The sequence below is a fragment of the Rhinopithecus roxellana genome, chromosome 3, assembly GCF_007565055.1.
Source record: "Rhinopithecus roxellana isolate Shanxi Qingling chromosome 3, ASM756505v1, whole genome shotgun sequence".
Taxonomy (NCBI): Eukaryota; Metazoa; Chordata; class Mammalia; order Primates; family Cercopithecidae; genus Rhinopithecus; species Rhinopithecus roxellana.
In genome coordinates, this window is record NC_044551.1 from 25,893,596 (window position 1) to 25,917,154 (window position 23,559).

A 23,559-nucleotide genomic window follows, 5' to 3' on the forward strand; every position below is an offset into this window, starting at 1 on the left:
TGACCCAGCAATCCCATTATCGGGTCTACACCCAAAGGACATATATCATTCTACTATAAAGACACACACACACGTATGTTTATTGCAGCACTATTTAAAATAGCAGAGTCACAGAACCAACTCACGGGTCCATCAATGATAGACTGGATAAAGAAAATGTGGTAGATAAACACCATGAAATACTATGCAGCCATAAAAAGGAATGAGATCATATCTTTTGCAGGGACATGGATGAAGTTGTAAGCCATCATCTTCATCAAACCAACACAGGAACAGAAAACCAAACACCCCATGTTCTCACTCATAAGTTGAAGGTGAACAATCAGAACACACGGACACAGGGAGGGGAACAACACACCAGGGCCTGTTGCGGGGTGAGGAGGTGAGGGGAGGGAACTTAGAGGATGGGTCAATAGATGCAGCAAACTACCATGGCACACACATACCTACGTAATAAACCTGAATGTTCTGCACATGTGTCCCAGAACTTAAAGTAAAACAAACAAACAAACAAACAAAAACCACAATGAGATACTATCTCACACCACTCAGAATGGCTATTATTAAAAGTCAAAAACCAACAGATGCTGGTGAGGTTGTGGAGAAAAATGAATGCTTTTACATTGTTGGTGGTAGTGTAAATTAGTTCAACCATTGTGGAAGACAGTGTGGTAATTCCTCAAAGACCTAGAGAAAGAAATACCATTTGACCCAGCAATCCCATTACTGGGTATATATCCAAAGAAATATAAATCATTCTATTATAAAGATACATGCATGTATATGTTCACTGCCTCACTATCACAATAGCAAAGACATGGAATTAACCTAAATGGCCATGAATGATGGAATGGATAAAGAAAATGTGTACATACACACCACGGAATACTATGCAGCCATAAAAAGGAATGAGATTATGCCCTTTGAAAGGACATGGATGGAGTTGGAAGCCATAATTCTCAGCAAAGTAACATAGGAACAGAAAACCAAATACTGCATATTCTTACTAATAAGTGGGAGCTGAACAATGAGAACACATGTACACAGGGAGGGGAACAATACCCACTGGGGCCTACGGGACAGCAGGGGCACGGGGAAAGGGAGAGCATCAGGAAGAATAACTAATGAATGCTGGGCTTAATACGTAGGTGATGGGATGATCTGTGCAGCGAACCACCACGGTACACGTTTATCTATATAATAAACCTGCACATCCTGCACATTTAACTGTAAGTTTAAAGTAACAGTTAAGGAAAAACTTAATAAATAAAAGTAAATATCCTACTTAAAAGTTACCCCTACCTCCTCCTAAAAAAGCTACACTTGTTCCAAATTGCATATACACTTCTCAAAGAAAACCTACCAAATCTGTAAAACGCAAAAGCAAGGAAAGAAGGTAAAACAAGCGGGGCGGGGGATGGGGGTTCCAAAATGGCCGAACAGGAACAGCTCCACTCTACAGCTCCTACTGTGAGCGACGCAGAAGATGGGTGATTTCTGCATTTCCAACTGAGATACCAGGTTCGTCTCACTGTGGCTTGTCAGATGGTGGCTGCAGGACACAGGGTGCAGTCCACCAAGCATGAGCCAAAGCAGGGCAAGGCATCGCCTCACCCACAAAGCGCAAAGGGTCAGGGTATTCCCTTTCCTAGCTAAGGGAAGCTGTGACAGATTGCCCCTGGAAAATTGAGTCACTCCCACCCTACTACTACACTTTTCCAATGATCTTAGCAAACACACCAGGAGATTATATCCCGCGACTGGCTTGGAGGGTCCCACGCCCATGGAGCCTTGCTCACTGCTAGCACAGCAGTCTGAGATCCAATTGCTAGGTGGCAGGGAGGCTGGGGGAGGGTCACCCACCATGGCTGAGGCTTGAGTAGGTAAACAAAGCGGCCTGGAAGCTCGAAAAGGGTGGAGCCCACCACAGCTCAAGGAGGCCTGCCTGCCTCTGTAGACTCCACCTCTGGGGGTAGGGTATAGCCCAACAAAAGGCAGCAGAAATCTCTACAGACTTAAATGTCCCTATCTGACAGCTTTGAAGACAGTAGTGGTTCTCCCAGCACAGAGTTTGAGATCTGAGAATGAACAAACTGCCTCATCAAGTGGGTCCCTGACCCCGAGTAGCCTAACTGGGAGGCACCTCCCAGTAGGGGCAGACCGACACCTCACACAGCCGGGTACCCCTCTGAGACGAAGCTTCCAGAGGAACCATCAGGCAGCAACATTTGCTGTTCAGCAATAACCACTCTTCTGCAGCCTCCGCTGCTGATACCCAGACAAACGGGGTCTGGAGTGGACCTCCAGCAAACTCCAACAGACCTGCAGCTGAGGGTCTTGACTGTTAGAAGGAAAACTAACAAACAGAAAGGACATCCACACCAAAACCCCAACTGCAGGTCACCATCATCAAAGACCAAAGGGAGATAAAACCACAAAGATGGGGAAAAAACAGAGCAGAAAAGCTGAAAATTCTAAAACTCAGAGCGCCTCTCCCCATCCAAAGGAATACAGCTCCTTGCCAGCAACTGAACAAAGCTGGACGGAGAATGACTTTGATGAGTTGAGAGAACAAGGTTTCAGACGATCAAACTTCTCCGAGCTAAAGGAGGAAGTTCGAACCCATCACAAAGAGGCTAAAAATCTTGAAACAAGATTAGACGAATGGCTAACCAGAATAACCAGTGTAGACAAGTCCTTAAATGACCTGATGGAGCTGAAAATCATGGCACGAGAACTACATGATGAATGCACAAGTTTCAGCAGTCGATTCGATCAACTGGAAGAAAGGGTATCAGTGATTGAAGATCAAATGAATGAAATGAAGTGAGAAATTTAGAGAAAAAACAGAAAAAGAAACAAAGCCTCCAAGAAATATAGGTCTATGTGAAAAGACCAAATCACGTCTGATTGGTGTACCTGAAAATGACGGGGAGAATGGAACCAAGTTGGAAAACACTCTGCAGGATATTATCCAGGAGAACTTCCCGACCTAGCAAGGCAGGCCAGCATTCAAAGTCAGGAAATACAGAGAACGCAACAAAGATACCCCTCGAGAAGAGCAACTTCAAGACACATAATTGTCTGATTCACCAAAGTTGAAATGAAGGAAAAAATGTTAAGGGCAGCCAGAGAAAAAGGTCGGATTACCCACAAAGGGAAGCCCATCAGACTAACAGCAGATCTCTCGGCAGAAACTCTACAAGCCAGAAGAGAGTGGGGGCCAATATTCAACATTCTTAAAGAAAATAATTTTCAACCCAGAATTTCATATCCAGCGAAACTAAGCTTAATAAGGGAAGGATAAATAAAATCCTTTACAGACAAGCAAATGCTGAGAGATTTTGTCACCACCAGGCCTGCCCTACAAGAGCTTCTGAAGGAAGCACTAAACATGGAAAGCAACAACCAGTACCAGCCACTGCAAAAACATGCCAAATTGTAAAGACCATCGATGCTAGGAAGAAACTGCATCAACTAAGGAGTAAAATAACCAGCTAACATCATAATGACAGGATCGAATTCACACATAACAATATTTACCTTAAATGTAAATGGGCTAAATGCTCCAATTAAAAGACACAGACTGGCAAACTGGATAAAGAGTCAAGACCTCAGTCTGCTGTATTCAGGAGACCCATTTCACATGCAGAGACACACATAGGCTCAAAATAAAGGGATGGAGGAAGATCTGCCAAGCAAATGGAAAACAAAAAAAGGCAGAGTTTGCAATCCAGGTCTCTGATAAAACAGACTTTAAACCAACAAAGAACAAAAGAGATAAGGCCATTACATAATGGTAAAGGGATCAATATAACAAGAAGAGCCAACCCTCCTAAATATATATGCACCCAATACAGGAGCACCCAGATTCATAAAGCAAGTCCTTAGAGACCTACAAAGAGACTTATATTCCCACACAATAATAATGGGAGACTTTAACACACCACTGTCAACTTTAGACAGATCAGTGGGACAGAAACTCAAGAAAGATATCCAGGAATTGAACTCAGCTCTGCACCAAGCAGACCTAATAGACATCTACAGAACCTTCCACCCCAAATCAACAAAATATACATTCTGCTCAGCACCACATCGCACTTATTCCAAAATTGACCACACAGTTGGAAGTAAAGCACTCCTCAGCAAATGTAAAAGAACAGAAATTATAACAAACTGTCTCTCAGACGACAGTGCAATCAAACTAGAACTCAGGATTAAGAAACTCACTCAAAACCGCTCAACTACATGGAAACTGAACAACCTGCTCTTGAAAGACTACTGGGTACATACCTAAATGAAGGCAGAAATAAAGATGTTCTTTGAAACCAATGAGAAAAAAGACACAACATACCAGAATCTCGGGGACACATTTAAACCAGTGTGTAAAGGCAAATTTACAGCACTATATGCCCACAAGAGAAAGCAGGAAAGATCTAAAATTAACACCTTAACATCACAATTAAAAGAACTAGAGAAGCAAGAGCAAACAAATTCAAAAGCTAGCAGATGGCAATAACTAACTAAGATCAGAGCAGAAATGAAGGAGATAGAGACACAAAAATCCCTTCAAAAAAATCAATGAAACCAGGAGCTGGTTTTTTGAAAAGATCAACAAAATTGACAGACCGCTAGCAAGACTAATAAAAAAAAAAAACAGGCCGGGCGCGGTGGCTCAAGCCTGTAATCCCAGCACTTTGGGAGGCCGAGACGGGCAGATCACGAGGTCAGGAGATCGAGACCATCCTGGCTAACACGGTGAAACCCCGTCTCTACTAAAAATACAAAAAAAAAAAACTAGCCCGGCGAAGTGGCGGGCGCCTGTAGTCCCAGCTACTCGGGAGGCTGAGGCAGGAGAATGGCGTAAACCCGGGAGGCGGAGCTTGCAGTGAGCTGAGATCCGGCCACTGCACTCCAGCCCCGGCGACAGAGTGAGACTCTGCCTCAAAAAAAAAAAAAAAAAAAAACAGAGAAGAATCAAATAGACACAATAAAAAAAGATAAAGGGGATATCACCACCCATCCCACAGAATTACAAACTACCATCACAGAATACTATAAACACCTCTACACAAATCAACTAGAAAATCTAGAAGAAATCGATAAATTCCTGGACACATACACCCACCCAAGACTAAACCAGGAAGAAGTTGAATCCTTGAATAGACCAATAGCAGGCTCTGAAATTGAGGCAACAATTCATAGCCTACCAACCAAAAAAATTACAGGAACAGATGGATTCACAGCTGAATTCTACCAGAGGTACAAGGAGGAGCTGGTACCATTCCTTCTAAAATTATTCCAATCAATAGAAAAAGAGGGAATCCTCCCAAACTCATTTTACGAGGCCAACATCATCCTGATACCAAAGCCTGGCAGAGACACAATAAAAAAAAAAAAGAGAATTTTAGACCAATATCCCTGATGAACATCGATGCAAAAATCCTCAATAAAATACTGGCAAACTGAATCCAGCAGCACATCAAAAAGCTTATCCACCATGATCAAGTGGGCTTCATCCCTGGGATGCAAGGCTGGTTCAACATATGCAAAGCAATAAACGTAATCCAGCATATAAACAGAACCAAAGACAAAAACCACATGATTATCTTAATAGATGCAAAAAAGGCCTTTGACAAAATTCAACAGCCCTTCATGCTAAAAACTCTCGATAAATTCGCTATTGACGGCACGTATCTTAAAATAATAAGAGCTATTTATGACAAACCCACAGCCAATATCATACTGAATGGGTAAAAACTGCAAGCACTGCCTTTGAAAACTGGCACAAGACAGGGATGCCCTCTCTCACCACTCTTATTCAATATAGAGTTGAAAGTTCTGGGCAGGGCAATCAAGCAGGAGAAAGAAATAAAGGGTATTCAACTAGGAAAAAAGGAAGTCAAATTGTCCCTGTTGCAGATGACATGATTGTATACTAAGAAAACCCTATCATCTCAGCCCAAAATCTTCTTCAGCTGATAAGCAACTTCAGCAAAGTCTCAGGACACAAAATCAATGTGCAAAAATCACAAGCATTCTTATACACCAATAACAGACAAATAGAGATCCAAATCATGAGTGAACTCCCACTCACAATAGCTTCAAAGAGAATAAAACACCTAGGAATCCAACTTACAAGGGATGTGAAAGACCTCTTCAAGGAGAACTACAAACCACTGCTCAATGAAATAAAAGAGGACACAAAGAAATGGAAGAACATTCCATGCTCATGGATAGGAAGAATCAACATCGTGAAAATGGTCATATTGCCCAAAGTAATTTAGAGATTCAATGCCATCCTCATCAAGCTACCAATGAGTTTCTTCACAGAATTGGAAAAAACTACTTTAAAGTTCATATGGAACCAAAGAAGAGCCCACATTGCCAAGACAATCCTAAGCCGAAAGAACAAACCTTGGAGGCATCACCCTACCTGACTTCAAACTATACTACGAGGCTACAATAACCAAAAGAGCATGATACCGGTACCAAAACAGCGATACAGACCAGTGGAACAGAACAGAACCCGCAGAAATAACACCACACATCTACCACCATGTGATCTTTGACAAACCTGACAAAAACAAGAAATGGGGAAAGGATTCCCTATTTAATAAATGGTGCTGGGAAACTGGCTAGCTCTATGTAGAAAGCTGAAACTGTATCCCTTCCTTATACTTTACACAAATATTAATTCAAGATAGATTAAAGACTTAAATATTAGACCTGAAACCATAAAAATCCTAGAAGAAAACCTAGGCAATACCATTCAGGACACAGGCATGGGAAAGGACTTCATGTCTAAAACACCAAAAGCAATGGCAACAAAAGAAAAAATTGACACATGGGATTTAATTAAACTAAAGAGCTCCTACACAACAAAAAAAACTACCATCACAGTGAACAGGCAACCTACAGAATGGGAGAAAATTTTTGCATTCTACTCATCTGACAAAGGGCTAATATCCAGAATCCAAAAATAACTCAAACAAATTTACAAGAAAAAAACAACCCTATCAAAAAGTGGGAGAATGATACAAACAGACACTTGTCAAAGAAGACATTATGCAGCCGAACAAAAGCAGCAGGAACCTCTACAGACGCAAACGACTCTGTCTGACAGCTTTGAAGAGAGCAGTGGATCTCCCAACACGGAAGTTGAGATCTGAGAACGGACAGACTGCCTGCTCAAGTGGGTCCCTGACCCCTGAGTAGCCTAACTGGGAGACATCCCCCACTAGGGGCAGTCTGACACCCCACAACCTCACAGGGTGGAGTACACCCCTGAGAGGAAGCTTCCAAAGTAAGAATCAGACAGGTACACTCGCTGTTCAGCAATATTGTATCTTCTGCAACCTCTGCTGCTGATACCCAGGCAAACAGGGTCTGGAGTGGACCTCAAGCAATCTCCAACAGACCTACAGCTGAGGGTCCTGACTGTTAGAAGGAAAACTATCAAACAGGAGGACACCTATACCAAAACCCCATCAGTACGTCACCATCATCAAAGACCAGAGGCAGATAAAACCACAAAGATGGGGAAAAAGCAGGGCAGAAAACCTGGAAATTCAAAAAATAAGAGCGCATCTCCCCCTGCAAAGGAGCGCAGCCCATCGCCAGCAACGGATCAAAGCTGGTCAGAGAATGACTTTGACGAGATGAGAGAAGAAGGCTTCAGTCCATCAAACTTCTCAGAGCTAAAGGAGGAATTACGTACCCAGTGCAAAGAAATTAAAAATCTTGAAAAAAGAGAGGAAGAATTGACAGCTAGACTAATTAACGCAGAGAAGTTCATAAACGAAATGACAGAGATGAAAACCATGACACAAGAAATACGTGACAAATCCACAAGCTTCAGTAACCGACTCGATCAACTGGAAGAAAGAGTATCAGCGATTGAGGATCAAATGAACGAAATGAAGGGAGAAGAGAAACCAAAAGAAAAAAGAAGAAAAAGAAATGAACAAAGCCTGCAAGAAGTATGGGATTATGTAAAAAGACCAAATCTACGTCTGATTGGGGTGCCTGAAAGTGAGGGGGAAAATGGAACCAAGTGGGAAAACACTCTTCAGGATATCATCCAGGAGAACTTCCCCAACCTAGTAGGGCAGGCCAACATTCAAATTCAGGAAATACAGAGAACGCCACAAAGATACTCCTCCAGAAGAGCAACTCCAAGACACATAATTGCCAGATTCACCAAAGTTGAAATGAAGGAAAAAATCTTAAGGGCAGCCAGAGAGAAAGGTCAGGTTACCCACAAAGGGAAGCCCATCAGACTAACAGCAGATCTCTCGGCAGAAACTCTACAAGCCAGAAGAGACTGGGGGCCAATATTCAACATTCTTAAAGAAAAGAATTTTAAACCCAGAATTTCATATCCAGCCAAACTAAGTTTCATAAGTAAAGGAGAAATAAAATCCTTGACAGATAAGCAAATGCTGAGAGATTTTGTCACCACCAGGCCTGCCTTACAAGAGACCCTGAAGGAAGCCCTAAACATGCCATTGCAAAAACATGCCAAAATGTAAAGACCATCGATGCTAGGAAGAAACTGCATCAACTAATGAGCAAAATAACCAGTTAATATCATAAGGGCAGGATCAAGTTCACACATAAAAATATTAACCTTAAATGTAAATGGACTAAATGCTCCAATTAAAAGACACAGACTGGCAAACTGGATAGTCAAGACCCATCAGTCTGCTGTATTCAGGAGACCCATCTCACATGCAGAGACATACATAGGCTCAAAATAAAGGGATGGAGGAAGATCTACCAAGCAAATGGAGAACACAAAAAAGCAGGGGTTGCAATACTACTCTCTGATAAAACAGACTTTAAACCATCAAAGATCAAAAGAGACAAAGAAGGACATTACATAATGGTAAAGGGATCAATTCAACAGGAAGAGCTAACTATCCTAAATATATATGCACCCAATACAGGAGCACCCAGATTCATAAAGCAAGTCCTTAGAGACTTATAAAGAGACTTAGACTCCCATACAATAATAATGGGAGACTTCAACACTCCACTGTCAATATTAGACAGATCAACGAGACAGAAAGTTAACAAGGATATCCAGGAATTGAACTCATCTCTGCACCAAGCAGACCTAATAGACATCTATAGAACTTTCCACCCCAAATCAACAGAATATACATTCTTCTCAGCACCACATAGCACTTATTCCAAAATTGACCACATAATTGGAAGTAAAGCACTCCTCAGCAAATGTAAAAGAACAGAAATTATAACAAACTGTCTCTCAGACCATAGTGCAATCAAACTAGAACTCAGGACTAAGAAACTCAATCAAAACCGCTCAACTACATGGAAACTGAACAACCTGCTCCTGAATGACTACTGGGTACATAACGAAATGAAGGCAGAAATAAAGATGTTCTTTGAAACCAACGAGAACAAAGATACAACATACCAGAATCTCTTGGACACATTTAAAGCAGTGTGTAGAGGGAAATTTATAGCACTAAATGCCCACAAGAGAAAGCAGGAAAGATCTAAAATTGACACTCTAACATCACAATTAAAAGAACTAGAGAAGCAAGAGCAAACACATTCAAAAGCTAGCAGAAGGCAAGAAATAACTAAGATCAGAGCAGAACTGAAGGAGATAGAGACTCAAAAAACCCTCCAAAAAATCAATGAATCCAGGAGTTGGTTTTTTGAAAAGATCAACAAAATTGACAGACCGCTAGCAACACTAATAAAGAAGAAAAGAGAGAGGAATCAAATAGACGCAATAAAAAATGATAAAGGGGATAAAGAGAATACTATAAACACCTCTACGCAAATCAACTAGAAAATCTAGAAGAAATGGATAATTTCCTGGACACTTACACTCTTCCAAGACTAAACCAGGAAGAAGTTGAATCCCTAAACAGACCAATAGCAGGCTCTGAAATTGAGGCAATAATTAATAGCCTACCAACCAAAAAAAGTCCAGGACCAGATGGATTCACAGCTGAATTCTACCAGAGGTACAAGGAGGAGCTGGTACCATTCCTTCTGAAACTATTCCAATCAATAGAAAAAGAGGGAATCCTCCCTAACTCATTTTATGAGGCCAACATCATCCTGATACCAAAGCCTGGCAGAGACACAACAAAAAAAGAGAATTTTAGACCAATATCCCTGATGAACATCAATGCAAAAATCCTCAATAAAATATTGGCAAACCGGATTCAGCAGCACATCAAAAAGCTTATCCACCATGATCAAGTGGGCTTCATCCCTGGGATGCAAGGCTGGTTCAACATTCGCAAATCAATAAACGTAATCCAGCATAGAAACAGAACCAAAGACAAGAACCACATGATTATCTCAATAGATGCAGAAAAGGCTTTTGACAAAATTCAACAGCCCTTCATGCTAAAAACACTCAATAAATTCGGTATTGATGGAATGTACCTCAAAATAATAAGAGCTATTTATGACAAACCCACAGCTAATATCATACTGAATGGGCAAAAACTGGAAAAATTCCCTTTGAAAACTGGCACAAGACAGGGATGCCCTCTCTCACCACTCCTATTCAACATAGTGTTGGAAGTTCTGGCTAGGGCAATCAGGCAAGAGAAAGAAATCAAGGGTATTCAGTTAGGAAAAGAAGAAGTCAAATTGTCCCCATTTGCAGATGACATGATTGTATATTTAGAAAACCCCATCGTCTCAGCCCAAAATCTCCTTAAACTGATAAGCAACTTCAGCAAAGTCTCAGGATACAAAATTAATGTGGAAAAATCACAAGCATTCTTATACACCAGTAACAGACAAACAGAGAGCCAAATCAGGAATGAACTTCCATTCACAATTGCTTCAAAGAGAATCAAATACCTAGGAATCCAACTTACAAGGGATGTAAAGGACCTCTTCAAGGAGAACTACAAACCACTGCTCAGTGAAATCAAAGAGGACACAAACAAATGGAAGAACATACCATGCTCATGGATAGGAAGAATCAATATTGTGAAAATGGCCATACTGCCCAAGGTTATTTATAGATTCAATGCCATCCCCATCAAGCTACCAATGAATTTCTTCACAGAATTGGAAAAAACTGCCTTAAAGTTCATATGGAACCAAAAAAGAGCCCACATTGCCAAGACAATCCTAAGTCAAAAGGACAAAGCTGGAGGCGTCACGCTACCTGACTTCAAACTATACTACAAGGCTACAGTAACCAAAACAGCATGGTACTGGTACCAAAACAGAGATATAGACCAATGGAACAGAACAGAGTCCTCAGAAATAATACCACACATCTACAGCCATCTGATCTTTGACAAACCTGAGAGAAACAAGAAATGGGGAAAGGATTCCCTATTTAATAAATGGTGCTGGGAAAATTGGCTAGCCATAAGTAGAAAGCTGAAACTGGATCCTTTCCTTACTCCTTATATGAAGATTAATTCAAGATGGATTAGAGACTTAAATGTTAGACCTAATACCATAAAAACCCTAGAAGAAAACCTAGGTAGTACCATTCAGGACATAGGCATGGGCAAGGACTTCATGTCTAAAACACCAAAAGCAACAGCAGCAAAAGCCAAAATTGACACATGGGATCTAATTAAACTAAAGAGCTTCTGCACAGCAAAACAAACTACCATCAGAGTGAACAGGCAACCTACAGAATGGGAGAAAATTTTTGCAATCTACTCATCTGACAAAGGGCTAATATCCAGAATCTACAAAGAACTCAAACAAATATACAAGAAAAAAACAACCCCATCAAAAAGTGGGCAAAGGATATGAACAGACATTTCTCAAAAGAAGACATTCATACAGCCAACAGACACATGAAAAAATGCTCATCATCACTGGCCATCAGAGAAATGCAAATCAAAACCACAATGAGATACCATCTCACACCAGTTAGAATGGCAATCATTAAAAAGTCAGGAAACAACAGGTGCTGGAGAGGATGTGGAGAAATAGGAACACTTTTACACTGTTGGTGGGATTGTAAACTAGTTCAACCATTGTGGAAAACAGTATGGCAATTCCTCAAGGATCTAGAACTAGATGTACCATATGACCCAGCCATCCCACTACTCGGTATATACCCAAAGGAATATAAATCATGCTGCTATAAAGACACATGCACACGTATGTTTACTGCAGCACTATTCACAATAGCAAAGACTTGGAATCAACCCAAATGTCCATCTGTGACAGACTGGATTCAGAAAATGTGGCACATATACACCATGGAATACTATGCAGCCATAAAAAAGGATGAGTTTGCGTCCTTTGTAGGGACATGGATGCAGCTGGAAACCATCATTCTTAGCAAACTATCACAAGAACAGAAAACCAAACACCGCATGTTCTCACTCACAGGTGGGAACTGAACAATGAGATCACTTGGACTCGGGAAGGGGAACATCACACACCGGGGCCTATCATGGGGAGGGGGGAGGGGGGAGGGATTGCATTGGGAGTTATACCTGATGTAAATGATGAATTGATGGGTGCTGACGAGTTGATGGGTGCAGCACACCAACATGGCACGAGTATGCATATGTAACAAACCTGCACGTTATGCACATGTACCCTAGAACTTAAAGTATAATAAAAAATAAAAAAAATAAAAAAAAAAAGAAGACATTATGCAGCCAACACACACATGAAAAAATGCTCATCATCACTGGCCATCAGAGAAATGCAAATAAAAACCACAATGAGATACCATCTCACACCAGTTAGAATGGCGATCATTAAAAAGTTAGGAAACAACAGGTGCTGGACAGGATGTGGAGAAATAGGAACACTTTTACACTGTTGGTGGGACTGTAAACTAGTTCTACCATTGTGGAAGACAGTGTAGCGATTCCTCAAGGATCTAGAACTAGAAATACCATTTGACCCAGCCATCCCATTACTGGGTATATACCCAAAGGATTATAAATCATGCTGCTATAAAGACACATGCACACATATGTTTACTGCGGCACTATTCACAATAGCAAAGACTGGGAACCAACCCAAATGCCCATCAATGATACAATGGATTAAGAAAATGTGACACATATATGTCATGGAATACTATGCAGCCATAAAAATGAATGAGTTCGGCCAGGCACGGTGGCTCACGCCTGTAATCCCAGCACTTTGGGAGGCTGAGGCAGGCGGATCAAAAGGTCAGGAGATCGAGACCATCCTGGCTAACGCGGTGAAACCCCGTCTCTACTAAAAAATACAAAAAATTAGCCGGGTGTGGTGGCAGGTGCCTGTAGTCCCAGCTACTCAGGAGGTTGAGGCAAGAGAATGGTGTGAACCCGGGAGGCAGAGCTTGCAGTGAGTGGAGATCGCGCCACTGCACTCCAGCCTGGGCGACAGAGCGAGACTCCATCTCAACAACAACAAAAAAAAATGGATGAGTTCATGTCCTTTGTAGGGACATGGATGAAGCTAGAAACCATTATTTTCAGCCAACTATCACAAGGACAAAAAACCAAACACTGCATGTTCTCACTCATAGGTGGGAATTGGACAATGAGAACACTTGGACACAGGAAGGGGAACATCACACATCAGGGCCTGTCGTGGGGTGGGGGGTGTGAGGAGGGATAGCATTAGGAGACATACCTAATGTAAATGACAAGTTTATGGGTACAGGGAGAAAATTTTTGCAACCTACTCATCTGACAAAGGGCTAATATCCAGAATCTACAAAGAACTCAAACAAATATACGAGAAAAAAACAAACAACCCCATCAAAAAGTGGGGAAAGGATATGAACAGACATTTCTCAAAAGAAGATATTCATACAGCCAACAGACACATGAAAAAATGCTCATCATCACTCGCCATCAGAGAAATGCAAATCAAAACCACAATGAGATACCATCTCACACCAGTTAGAATGGCGATCATTAAGAAGTCAGGAAACAACAGGTGCTGGAGAGGATGTGGAGAAATAGGAACACTTTTACACTGTTGGTGGGATTGTAAACTAGTTCAACCATTATGGAAAACAGTATGGCAATTCCTCAAGGATCTAGAACTAGATGTACCATATGACCCAGCCATCCCACTACTGGGTATATACCCAAAGGATTATAAATTATTCTACTACAAAGACACATGTACACGTATGTTTATTGCGGCACTATTCACAATAGCAAAGACTTGGAATCAACCCAAATGTCCATCTGTGACAGACTGGATTCAGAAAATGTGGCACATATACACCATGGAATACTATGCAGCCATAAAAAAGGATGAGTTTGCGTCCTTTGTAGGGACATGGATGCAGCTGGAAACCATCATTCTTAGCAAACTATCACAAGAACAGAAAACCAAACACCGCATGTTCTCACTCATAGGTGGGAACTGAACAATGAGATCACTTGGACTCGGGAAGGGGAACATCACGCACTGGGGCCTATCATGGGGAGGGGGGAGGGGGGAGGAGGGAGGGATTGCATTGGGGAGTTATACATGATATAAATGATGAATTGATGGGTGCTGACGAGTTGATGGGTGCAGCACACCAACATGGCATAAGTATACATATGTAACAAACCTGCACGTTATGCACATGTACCCTAGAACTTTAATAAAAAAAAAAAAAAAAAAAAAAAAAAAACATGGCAAATGTATACGTATGTAACAAACCTGCAGGTTGTGCATATGTACCCTACAACTTAAAAGTACAATGAAAAAAAATAATAAGGGAGAACCAAGGAAATACTTGAAATCACAAAAAAAAAAAAAAGAAGGTAAAAGAGAACACTCACTGAGTGACAGTTATACACAAGTACCAGAGCAAAGGTATTTAATTAAATCTTTTCTTATTGTGCTTAGCTCTGAGTGTCTCTGTGTACTTGCTTACACATCGTTTGCATTTTAATCTACTTCTGACTTGAAAGTATGCATTTTTGAAAGACTAGACTGCTACTGCTTTATAATGTCCAAAACTACTATTAATAGATACATATTCCTAGATAGAATTCCTGGTTAGAAGGTTAGTATAGGCAATGGAGGGTGGAGGAGGAACTCCTTGAATTTCAATTGCTGACTAGTGCCAGCAGATCAAGTCCAACATATATCTCCCAGTTTTCTTATCTTTAACTTAATGCAACCAAATGTAAAAACCGCAGCTGATGTCATGTATATTTAAAGTTGAAATTATGTTTTGGGAGAAAAAAAGCTTAGAAATGACAATGTTGCCTCCAGCTATCTCAGAGAATTTAAACAAAAAGGCAAACTGCAAATAAATTTTGGACAAACAGTATTCTAAGAAACCAGGCAATTCTCAGAAGAGATGTTAAGTACATACAAATTTTATCTTTTAAAAGAAAATACAGATCATGATAAAAAAAAGCAAGCAGCTGTTTGAAAATAAAAAAGAATAAAGAGGCATAAGAAGCAAATGCAATCCATTAAACCTGCTTGAATCCTACAGCAACAACAACAGCAGCAAATATGTGTGTATATATATATTAAAGTTCATATGGAACCAAAGAAGAGCCCGCATTGCCAAGACAATCCTAAGCCAAAAGAACAAAGCTGGAGGCATCACGCTACCTGACTTCAAACTATACTACAAGGCTAATGCCTAGTATATATATTAGGCATAACAGGGGAGATCTTAATATGAACCACTGCATTAAACACTACAACTTGAATATATGTGTCCCTCCAAAATTCAACTTAACCCCCTAAGGTGACAGTATCAAGAGTAGGGGTCCTCAGGAGATGACTAGGCCATGAATGATCTGCACTCATAGACAGAATGATGCCCTCCCTATAAAAGAGGCTGCAGAGAACTGCATTCCCTTCGCAGTTCCATCCCTCCTGTCATATGAGGTCACCAAAAAGGCACCATCTATGAAGAACAGGCCTTCTCCAGACACTAAACCTGCTGGCGTCTTGATGTTGGACTTCCTAGACTCCATAACTATGGGAAATAAATTTCTGTTGTTTATAAATTACCCAGTCTCAGGTATCTTGTCATAGCAGCCAAAATGAACAAAAAGACAAATATATTCTTAATGTTATGGTTATTTTCTTATATATGATGCTGGTACTCTGATTATGTAGGAAATTATCCATGTCCTTAGGATCTGCATGTTGAAAGTTCTAAGTTATCATGATGTCTTTAATATTGTTTCAAATGATTTTTTAAATATATAAACATGTAAAGAAAGAAAACGTGGCAAAATGTTAACGGTAAGTCCAGGTAAAAGGTAACAGAGGTGTTCATTGTCCTATATACTCAATTTTGATGTGGCACTGAACATTTTCAATAAATGTTGAAATGAGAGAAATACAGAAAGCATGAGAGGAGGCCAGTTTGAAGCATGATGAGTGAAATCAGCACTAGCCTCAACAATCGTGACAGCCAGCTACATGATCTTGGGCAGGTCACAGAACCTCTCTAGGTCCCAGCTAAAGGAGAAGGAAGTAGAAAAATCTCCAAGGCATTTTTCAGTTATAAAATCCTACTACTACTAAAATTCTACTACTACCTCTCAGCTCTAAAACTCAAAAGATAACCGTATGCAAAGTAGAAAAAATAGAACTGTTGTACGGATAAAAATAAAATAGTTAAAACAGATAACCAAATGCCTTTTATAGAGAGCACAGACAACTCTTAACTCTTTTTTGAGAAAACATCTTAAAAATTCTTCAGAGGAGAGGGGCGCGGTGGCTCAAGCCTGTAATCCCAGCACTTTGGGAGGCCGAGGCAGGTGGATCACAAGGTCAGGAGTTCAACACCAGCATGGCCAACATGGTGAAACTCTGTCTCTACTAAAAACACAAAAATTAGCCAGGCATGGTGGCGGGTGCCTGTAATCCCAGCTACTCGGGAGGCTGAGGCAGAGAATTGCTTGAACCCGGGAGGCAGACGTTGCAGTGAGCTGAGATCATGCCACTGCATTCCAAGCTAGGTGACAGAGTGAGACTCCATCTCAAAAAAAATAAAAAAAATTTTTTTCAGAGAAAAAAGTGAAAGATAAGACTACTGATGAATTTAGAAAAAACAAATAATACATAGATTTATTTTAAGGTTTATTCCATTTTACTTTGCACCTAAAATATCAATCCTAAGAAGTTGAATATAAATATCCTCTGATGAAGCTGTAAAACCAAAAAGATAATAAATGAACCTCCTAGGAATTTAAACAAGCTAGATGCTTTTAAGTGAGGTTAGTATGATATACATCTAAGGGTGGGATGGTTGAAAATCTCCAAATAGGCCAGGCACTGTAGCTCACAGCTGTAATCCCAACACTTTGGGAGGCTGAGGTGGGAGGATGGCTTGTGCTCAGGAGACCAGCCTGGGCAACATAACAAAACTCTGTCTCCGTTTCCAGGCTGCAATGAGTTGTGATTGTGCAACTGCACTCCAGTCTGGGCAGTACAGCAAGACTCTGTCCCGCAAAGAAAGAAAAAAGGAAATCTTCAAAATAAAATAACAATAAAATTACATATTAGAACTTTGAATTAACAGTCTGGGAAGACTTCAGACTGGCCAAAAACCTTAAAAGAATTATCTGTTTTAAAAGAATGCAAGGGAGAGTAGACTTAAAACTCAGTATAAAAGTATAGACCAATTATTGTCACTTCCAGAAAGACTCTGAAGTCAGATAAAATTCAACTCACAATTAATTAAAAATCATACAAGGCCAGGCGCAGTGGCTCACGCCTGTAATCCCAGCACTTTGAGAGGCCAAAGCGGGAGGATCACCTGAGGCCAGGAGTTCGAGACCAGCCTGACCAACATGGAGAAACCCCGTCTCTACTAAAAATACAAAATTAGCCAGGCATGGTGGCACATGCCTGTAATCCCAGCTACTCGGGAGGCTGAGGCAAGAGAATCACTTGAACTCAGGGAGGCAGAGGTTGCCATGAGCCGAGATTGTGCCATTGCACTCCAACCTGGGCAACAAGAGCGAAACCCCATCTCAAAAAAATAATAATAATACTAATTATCAGTGGAAAAAAAGCAAAGTAAAGTATTAACTATATATATTACAAATTTGCCAGATGCTTTATTTCCAGCACTAATGTTATTTCTAGCACTACAGTTAATTGCCTTTTGGTAAAACAAGCAATCCATCAGTTAACAGGAAGGATTGTTTTCTAAAAGGTTTCTGTACATGATACCAGCTTCTAATCAGCTGCTCAAAAACCAAAATTCTTGAAGTCATCCTTGAGTATGTTCTCACTCTTTCCACGCCCAAACAATATAGAAGTCCTATGAGTTCTGTCTCAAAAAAAAAAAAAAAAAATGAAAATGCATCTCAAATTCATCCATCTCTCCCTTATTGCTACAACCCCATCATGCAGGCCACCATTATCTTATCTCAGCTCCTTAAAGCTAGCTTTCACTTTCATTTCAACCAGTCCCTGTCTCCCACAGCAGTTAAAATGATATAAGATGCAAACTTCGGGCCAAACCCTTCAAAGCCCTAAATAGTTCTATAATCTCTTCCTACTCAAATCTGCCTCTTTCACTATGTCAACCGCACTGGTATTCTTTAGTTCCTCAAATTCACCAAGCTCTTTCCTCATTCAGGGTCTCTGCACACAGTATTCCTTCTAATGAGAATACTCTTCCAATCAAAAACAACTCCCTTCCCCTGCCCTAACACACACACAATACTCACTCTTTAAATAGCTCCTTCTCATAGAATAGGTCTCATCTTAAATATCAGCCCCTCAGAGGAGTCTTATATGACCCTATCTAAAGTAGATTCCACCTCCTCATATCCATATTATCTGTTTTTCTGCTTTCCTTAAAAAATTGTATTATAAGGCCAGGCACAGTGGCTCACGCCTGTAATCCCAGCACTTTAGGTGGCCGAGGCAGGAAGATCATCTGAGGCCGAGGTGGGAAGATCATCTGAGGTCAGGAGTTTGAGAACAGCCTGGCCAACATGGCAAAACTCCGTCTCTACTAAAAAAATACAAAAATTAGCCAGGCGTGGTGGTGAGCACCTGTAATCCCAGCTACTTGGGAGGCTGAGGCAGGAGAATCACTTGAACCCAGGAGGCGGAGGTTGCAGTGAGCTGAGATGGTGCCACTGCACTCCAGCCTGGGTGACAGAGCCAGACTCTGTCTCCAAAAAAAAAAAAAAAAATTGTATTATAATTGTTTTGTCAATTTATTTTTAACCTATCCCCTCCCTCAGAATATAAGGATGGAAATAAGGATGGAACATCCAGCATAGTCATCACTACATGCTCAGAAGCAGCACACCGTATGATACTTAGAATATCAATGTACCTCTCAAATGAATTAATGAAATAGTCAATGAACATATGATTGTATTAGACAATGAGATTAATAATGCTATTAATGGAAATACAGAAATGTAGAACAAAGTGCAAGTATTTGAGAAGAAATATGTGGTATGTTCAGTCTGGTGCCAAGTGGTTAAAAAAATAGGACTCGTGGGCACACAGGTTGCAGAAGAGATACAGATTGGGATTCTGCTAATTATAAGTGTTAGTTGAGAAAAATAATTATGTCACAAATGAGATCAAATAATTGGGATAGATGACAAGCAAAAGATAAATAAACATGAATATAAAACGATAATAGCCCACATAGGAGAATAATCTAGGGTAAAGAATACTACAAAATCAAGACAAGTCGCAATTTCAGAGACCCAAAATAAAAACTGTTTTAGTGTCTTACCAAGAAGAATAAAGTAATCCTACCTTACTGCTGTTCATTGCTGGCCATGCCTTAGCTAAAGTAGCATGTTCATGATGAGGTGTCACACATTAGGGACGAAGGAGATACTGAGAAAGCGTGCAGTGAAGTCCAGCGAAAATGATCACAGGTCTAGCCAAAAACCATGAGCTGCAAGAAGAAATTCAAGGAGTCAGAACTGTTCACTATGGAGAAAGAGATAAAAATGCATACTTTCAGTATATTTGGCTATTCCTGGAAATTAACTGCGACAGCTTATGACAATTGCGATGTTAAAAATAAGAATGCTACACTTACCTGCCTTATCTTCCACTGTTTACTCCCTCCCCTATCTTTCTCTAACTTTCCGAAAGAGTAATATATTTTTACCTTCTCCTCCAACCTATTCCCTCAGTTTTCAAGAGGTAAGTCATGTTTTTCTCCATTTTTACATCATAAAACTAACTTCAAATTTGAAACACACCAAGCGCAGTGGCTCACACCTGTAATCCCAACACTGTGGAAGGTCAAAGCAGGAGGATGGCCTGAGTCCAGGAGTCCGAGGCCAGCCTGGGCAACATAGTGAAACCTAGTCTCCACAAAAGTTAAAAAATTAGTCAGGCATGGTGGCACACACCTGTAATCTCAGCTATTTGGGAAGATGAGGTGGGAAGATTGCTTAAACCCAGGAGATGAGGCTGCAGTGAGCCATGATCAGGCCACTGCACTTCAGCTTGGGTGACAGAGCAAGACTTTGTCTCAAAAACCGAAAAAGTTTGAAAGGCATCAGAAGCAGCCAGTGATTATGCTTGTCAAAATATTACTACAGCCTAACGTAGTAATTAAGTACACAAGAAAATCTTTTTCAAAGGCTGGGGAAGGTTTGGGAAGGATTCCCCCAGCAAACACATATTTTCTCTGCCTCATAAATATGCCTCATATTTATTTATTTGCTTGTTTGTTTGTTTGAGATGAAGTCTCACTCTGTCGCCCAGGCTGGAGTGCTATGGCATGATCTTGACTCACTCAGCCTCCACCTCCCGGGTTCAAGTGATTCTCGTGCCTCAGCCTCCTGAGTATCTGGGATTATAGGCATGTGCCACCACGCCCAGTTGATTTTTGCATTTTTAGTACAAACAGGGTTTCACCATGTTGGTCAGGCTGGTCTCAAACTCCTGACCTCAGATGATCTACCCGCCTCGGCCTCCCAAAATGCTGGAATTATAGGCATGGGCCACCGCGCCTGGCCTCTGCCTCATATGCTTTAGTATGCCAATGTATGATCCTTGAATTGGCTGTTCTCCCTTCAGTCCTTGAAAACTGTAAACTTTTCTGAGAGGTTTTTTGGTCACTAGCTCTCTCCTTTATCACTGATGTCAATATATATAGTTTATACCCCTGTTACAATATCTCACTTTTTGCCTGTGCCATACTATTTTTAATCCCAACTTCCTGGTTTATCATAAGCTCCCTCCTTCTTCCAAGTTCTTCTTTTTTGTTTGCCTACTCTGTTTCCTATCATTTCCCCTACTACCTTGACTTTCACATGAATCAGATGACATTCCATAAATGTTACCAACAAGATTATTTCTTTCCTTCTGCTCAGGAAACAGACCAAACACAGTATGTCAAGCATATTCTCCAAGTCTACTTTTCTAATCTTTTAACCATTTCCAAAGGATACCTTCACCCCTAGGAAAGCATGTTATTCCCTTTTAGATATAGCAAAGCTCCTAAAGCTAGAACTGGTTGGAAATCTAATCTACATGTAATTAAAGTGTTAATACATTTCTCGTCTTCCATAAAACTGTGACATGATTGAGACAGGGATTTCTATTTTAACATAGCCACTTGCACAGTACTTGGAACACAGTAGCCAGCAAACAGGTAACTACCAAATGAATGAAATTCCAAAATGAATTATAGTTTCCTCTGATTTGTACACTTTGGTGTAAAGTAAGGCTTCAACAAGAGTTGTTATATAAAATGATAAAATTCATGACAAAATTATTTTTAAATATAAAAATTTTAACGATGGCCAGATGAGGTGGCTCATGCCAGTAATGTCAGCACTTTGGGAGGCCAAGGCAGGAGGATCGCTTGAGTCCAGGAGTTCCAAACCCTCCTGGACAACATAGTGAGAGTTCATCTCTACAAAAAAATACATAAATTAGCCAGGTGTGGTGGCATGTGCCTGTAGTCCCTGCTACTTGAGAGGTTAAGGTGGGAGGATCACCTGAGCCCAGGAATTGGAGGTTGCAGTGAACAATGATTGTGTCACTGCACTCCAGCCCAGGTAACAGAGTGAGACCCTGCCTCAAAAAAAAAAGAAAAAATTCAGTCATGACTTCACTTTTATGCAGCTTTCAATATATCATCTTTAATTAAACCCCCAGGGTATAGTTCAGTAAACAGTATTACTCATACAGCTTTCTGAGGAACAAAACACATTATATATGTATCCAATTCCCACTCCAAAGACAAAGCCAAAAATTACTGGATTATCCAATTAATATTAAAAATTTTTAAACTCTCTTTTCTATCAGCAAAGACAGTTGCATTATTTAGGATTCCCTGTTCTGGTCTCTCACTTTGCTATGGAAATGGTTTCCACAGACCTAAGTTCAAGAAAGACAACTATTCAACTGAGATTTCAGGCCCAATATTGAGCAGCGTCAAGTATCTTGCTCAGGAAAGCTAGTCAACTTTAGTCCTAGCTACTCAGGAGGTTGAGGCAGAAGGATCACTTGAGCCTAGGAGGTCAAGGCTGCAACAAGCTGTGATCACACCACTGTATTCAAGCCTGGGTAAGAGAGCAATGCCCTGTCAAGAAAGAGAGAGAGAAAAGAAAGCAAGCTAGTCAAAGGACCCATGTATTATGTCTCAATCACCAACTCAGTCTTTTCTATAATTTTTATCTTTCAATGAAACAAAAAGCATTTTTCTTTGATAGTGAAAAGATTTGGGTTAAAAGTGACAACCGTTTTTGGTGGCATCTCTAAATGGAACTTTTTTTTTTTTTTTTTTTTTTTTTTTTTTGAGACAGGGTCTTCCTCTGTCGCCCAGGCTGGAGTGCAGTGGCACCATCTCGGCTCACTGCAAGCTCCACCTCCCAAGTTCATGCCATTCTCCTGCCTCAGCCTCCTGAGTAGCTGGGACTACAGGTGCCCACCACCACGCCCAGCTAATTTTTTGTATTTGTAGTAGAAACGGGGTTTCACCGTGTTAGCTAGGATGGTCTCAATCTCCTGACCTCGTGATCCACCTGCCTCAGCCTCCCAAAGTGCTGGGATTACAGGCGTGAGCCACTGTGCCCAGCCTCTAAATGGAACTTTTAAAATTCAAACCACTATAAACCTATGAATCAAAAAAATTATATTCCTTGTGTTACTTCAAAGGTATTATCATGCTTACCAGACTCAGTAAAGGTTTCCATACATAACAGTTGAAAACACATAACGACTGCTTTCTAATGCACCTTAATCTTCCCCACCAACTTCCTCAGTTACACACACTTTCATCTCTAACTCACATCCATAGCCAAAACATAGTTTGTTCCAAAACATAGGAATAGTTCCTATTCCCTGAAATATGCTTCTCTTCACAAATGGGACTAGGGTGATACAAGAGAAATACCTGGGGTGCAAAATTTAAGGAGATACTCTCAGGATCATGCAAGTGCCACCCTGCAGTTGCATGACCCTAAAAGTGATTATGTCTCATATTTTGTGTCCTAGGCAACTCTCTTGCCTTACCCTGGTCCTGGCTCTACTTCTCTTTCCCATCTCTACTCTCCCCACTTCTCTAATAAATATCCCCTTAATTTTTCAAAATCCAATTCTGATAAACTAAGTATCTATTTTAAACAATGAATT

The 23,559-nt window shown here is 40.6% G+C and overlaps 1 protein-coding gene across 5 annotated transcripts in view; it reads right to left on the reverse strand.

Moving 5' to 3' along the window:
• The window catches only part of FER (FER tyrosine kinase), a 452,583-nt gene that overhangs the window by 413,592 nt on the left and 15,432 nt on the right, over positions 1-23,559 (reverse strand). For all 5 annotated transcript variants that reach the window (XR_004056369.1, XM_030927487.1, XM_030927488.1 and 2 more), the window contains exon 2: positions 19,711-19,855. Coding sequence is in view for 1 of the 5 variants with exons in the window: in XM_030927487.1 (XP_030783347.1) it covers positions 19,711-19,725 (15 nt within the window). In the remaining 4 variants the exon portion in view is untranslated. The remainder of the gene's footprint in view (positions 1-19,710; positions 19,856-23,559) is intronic.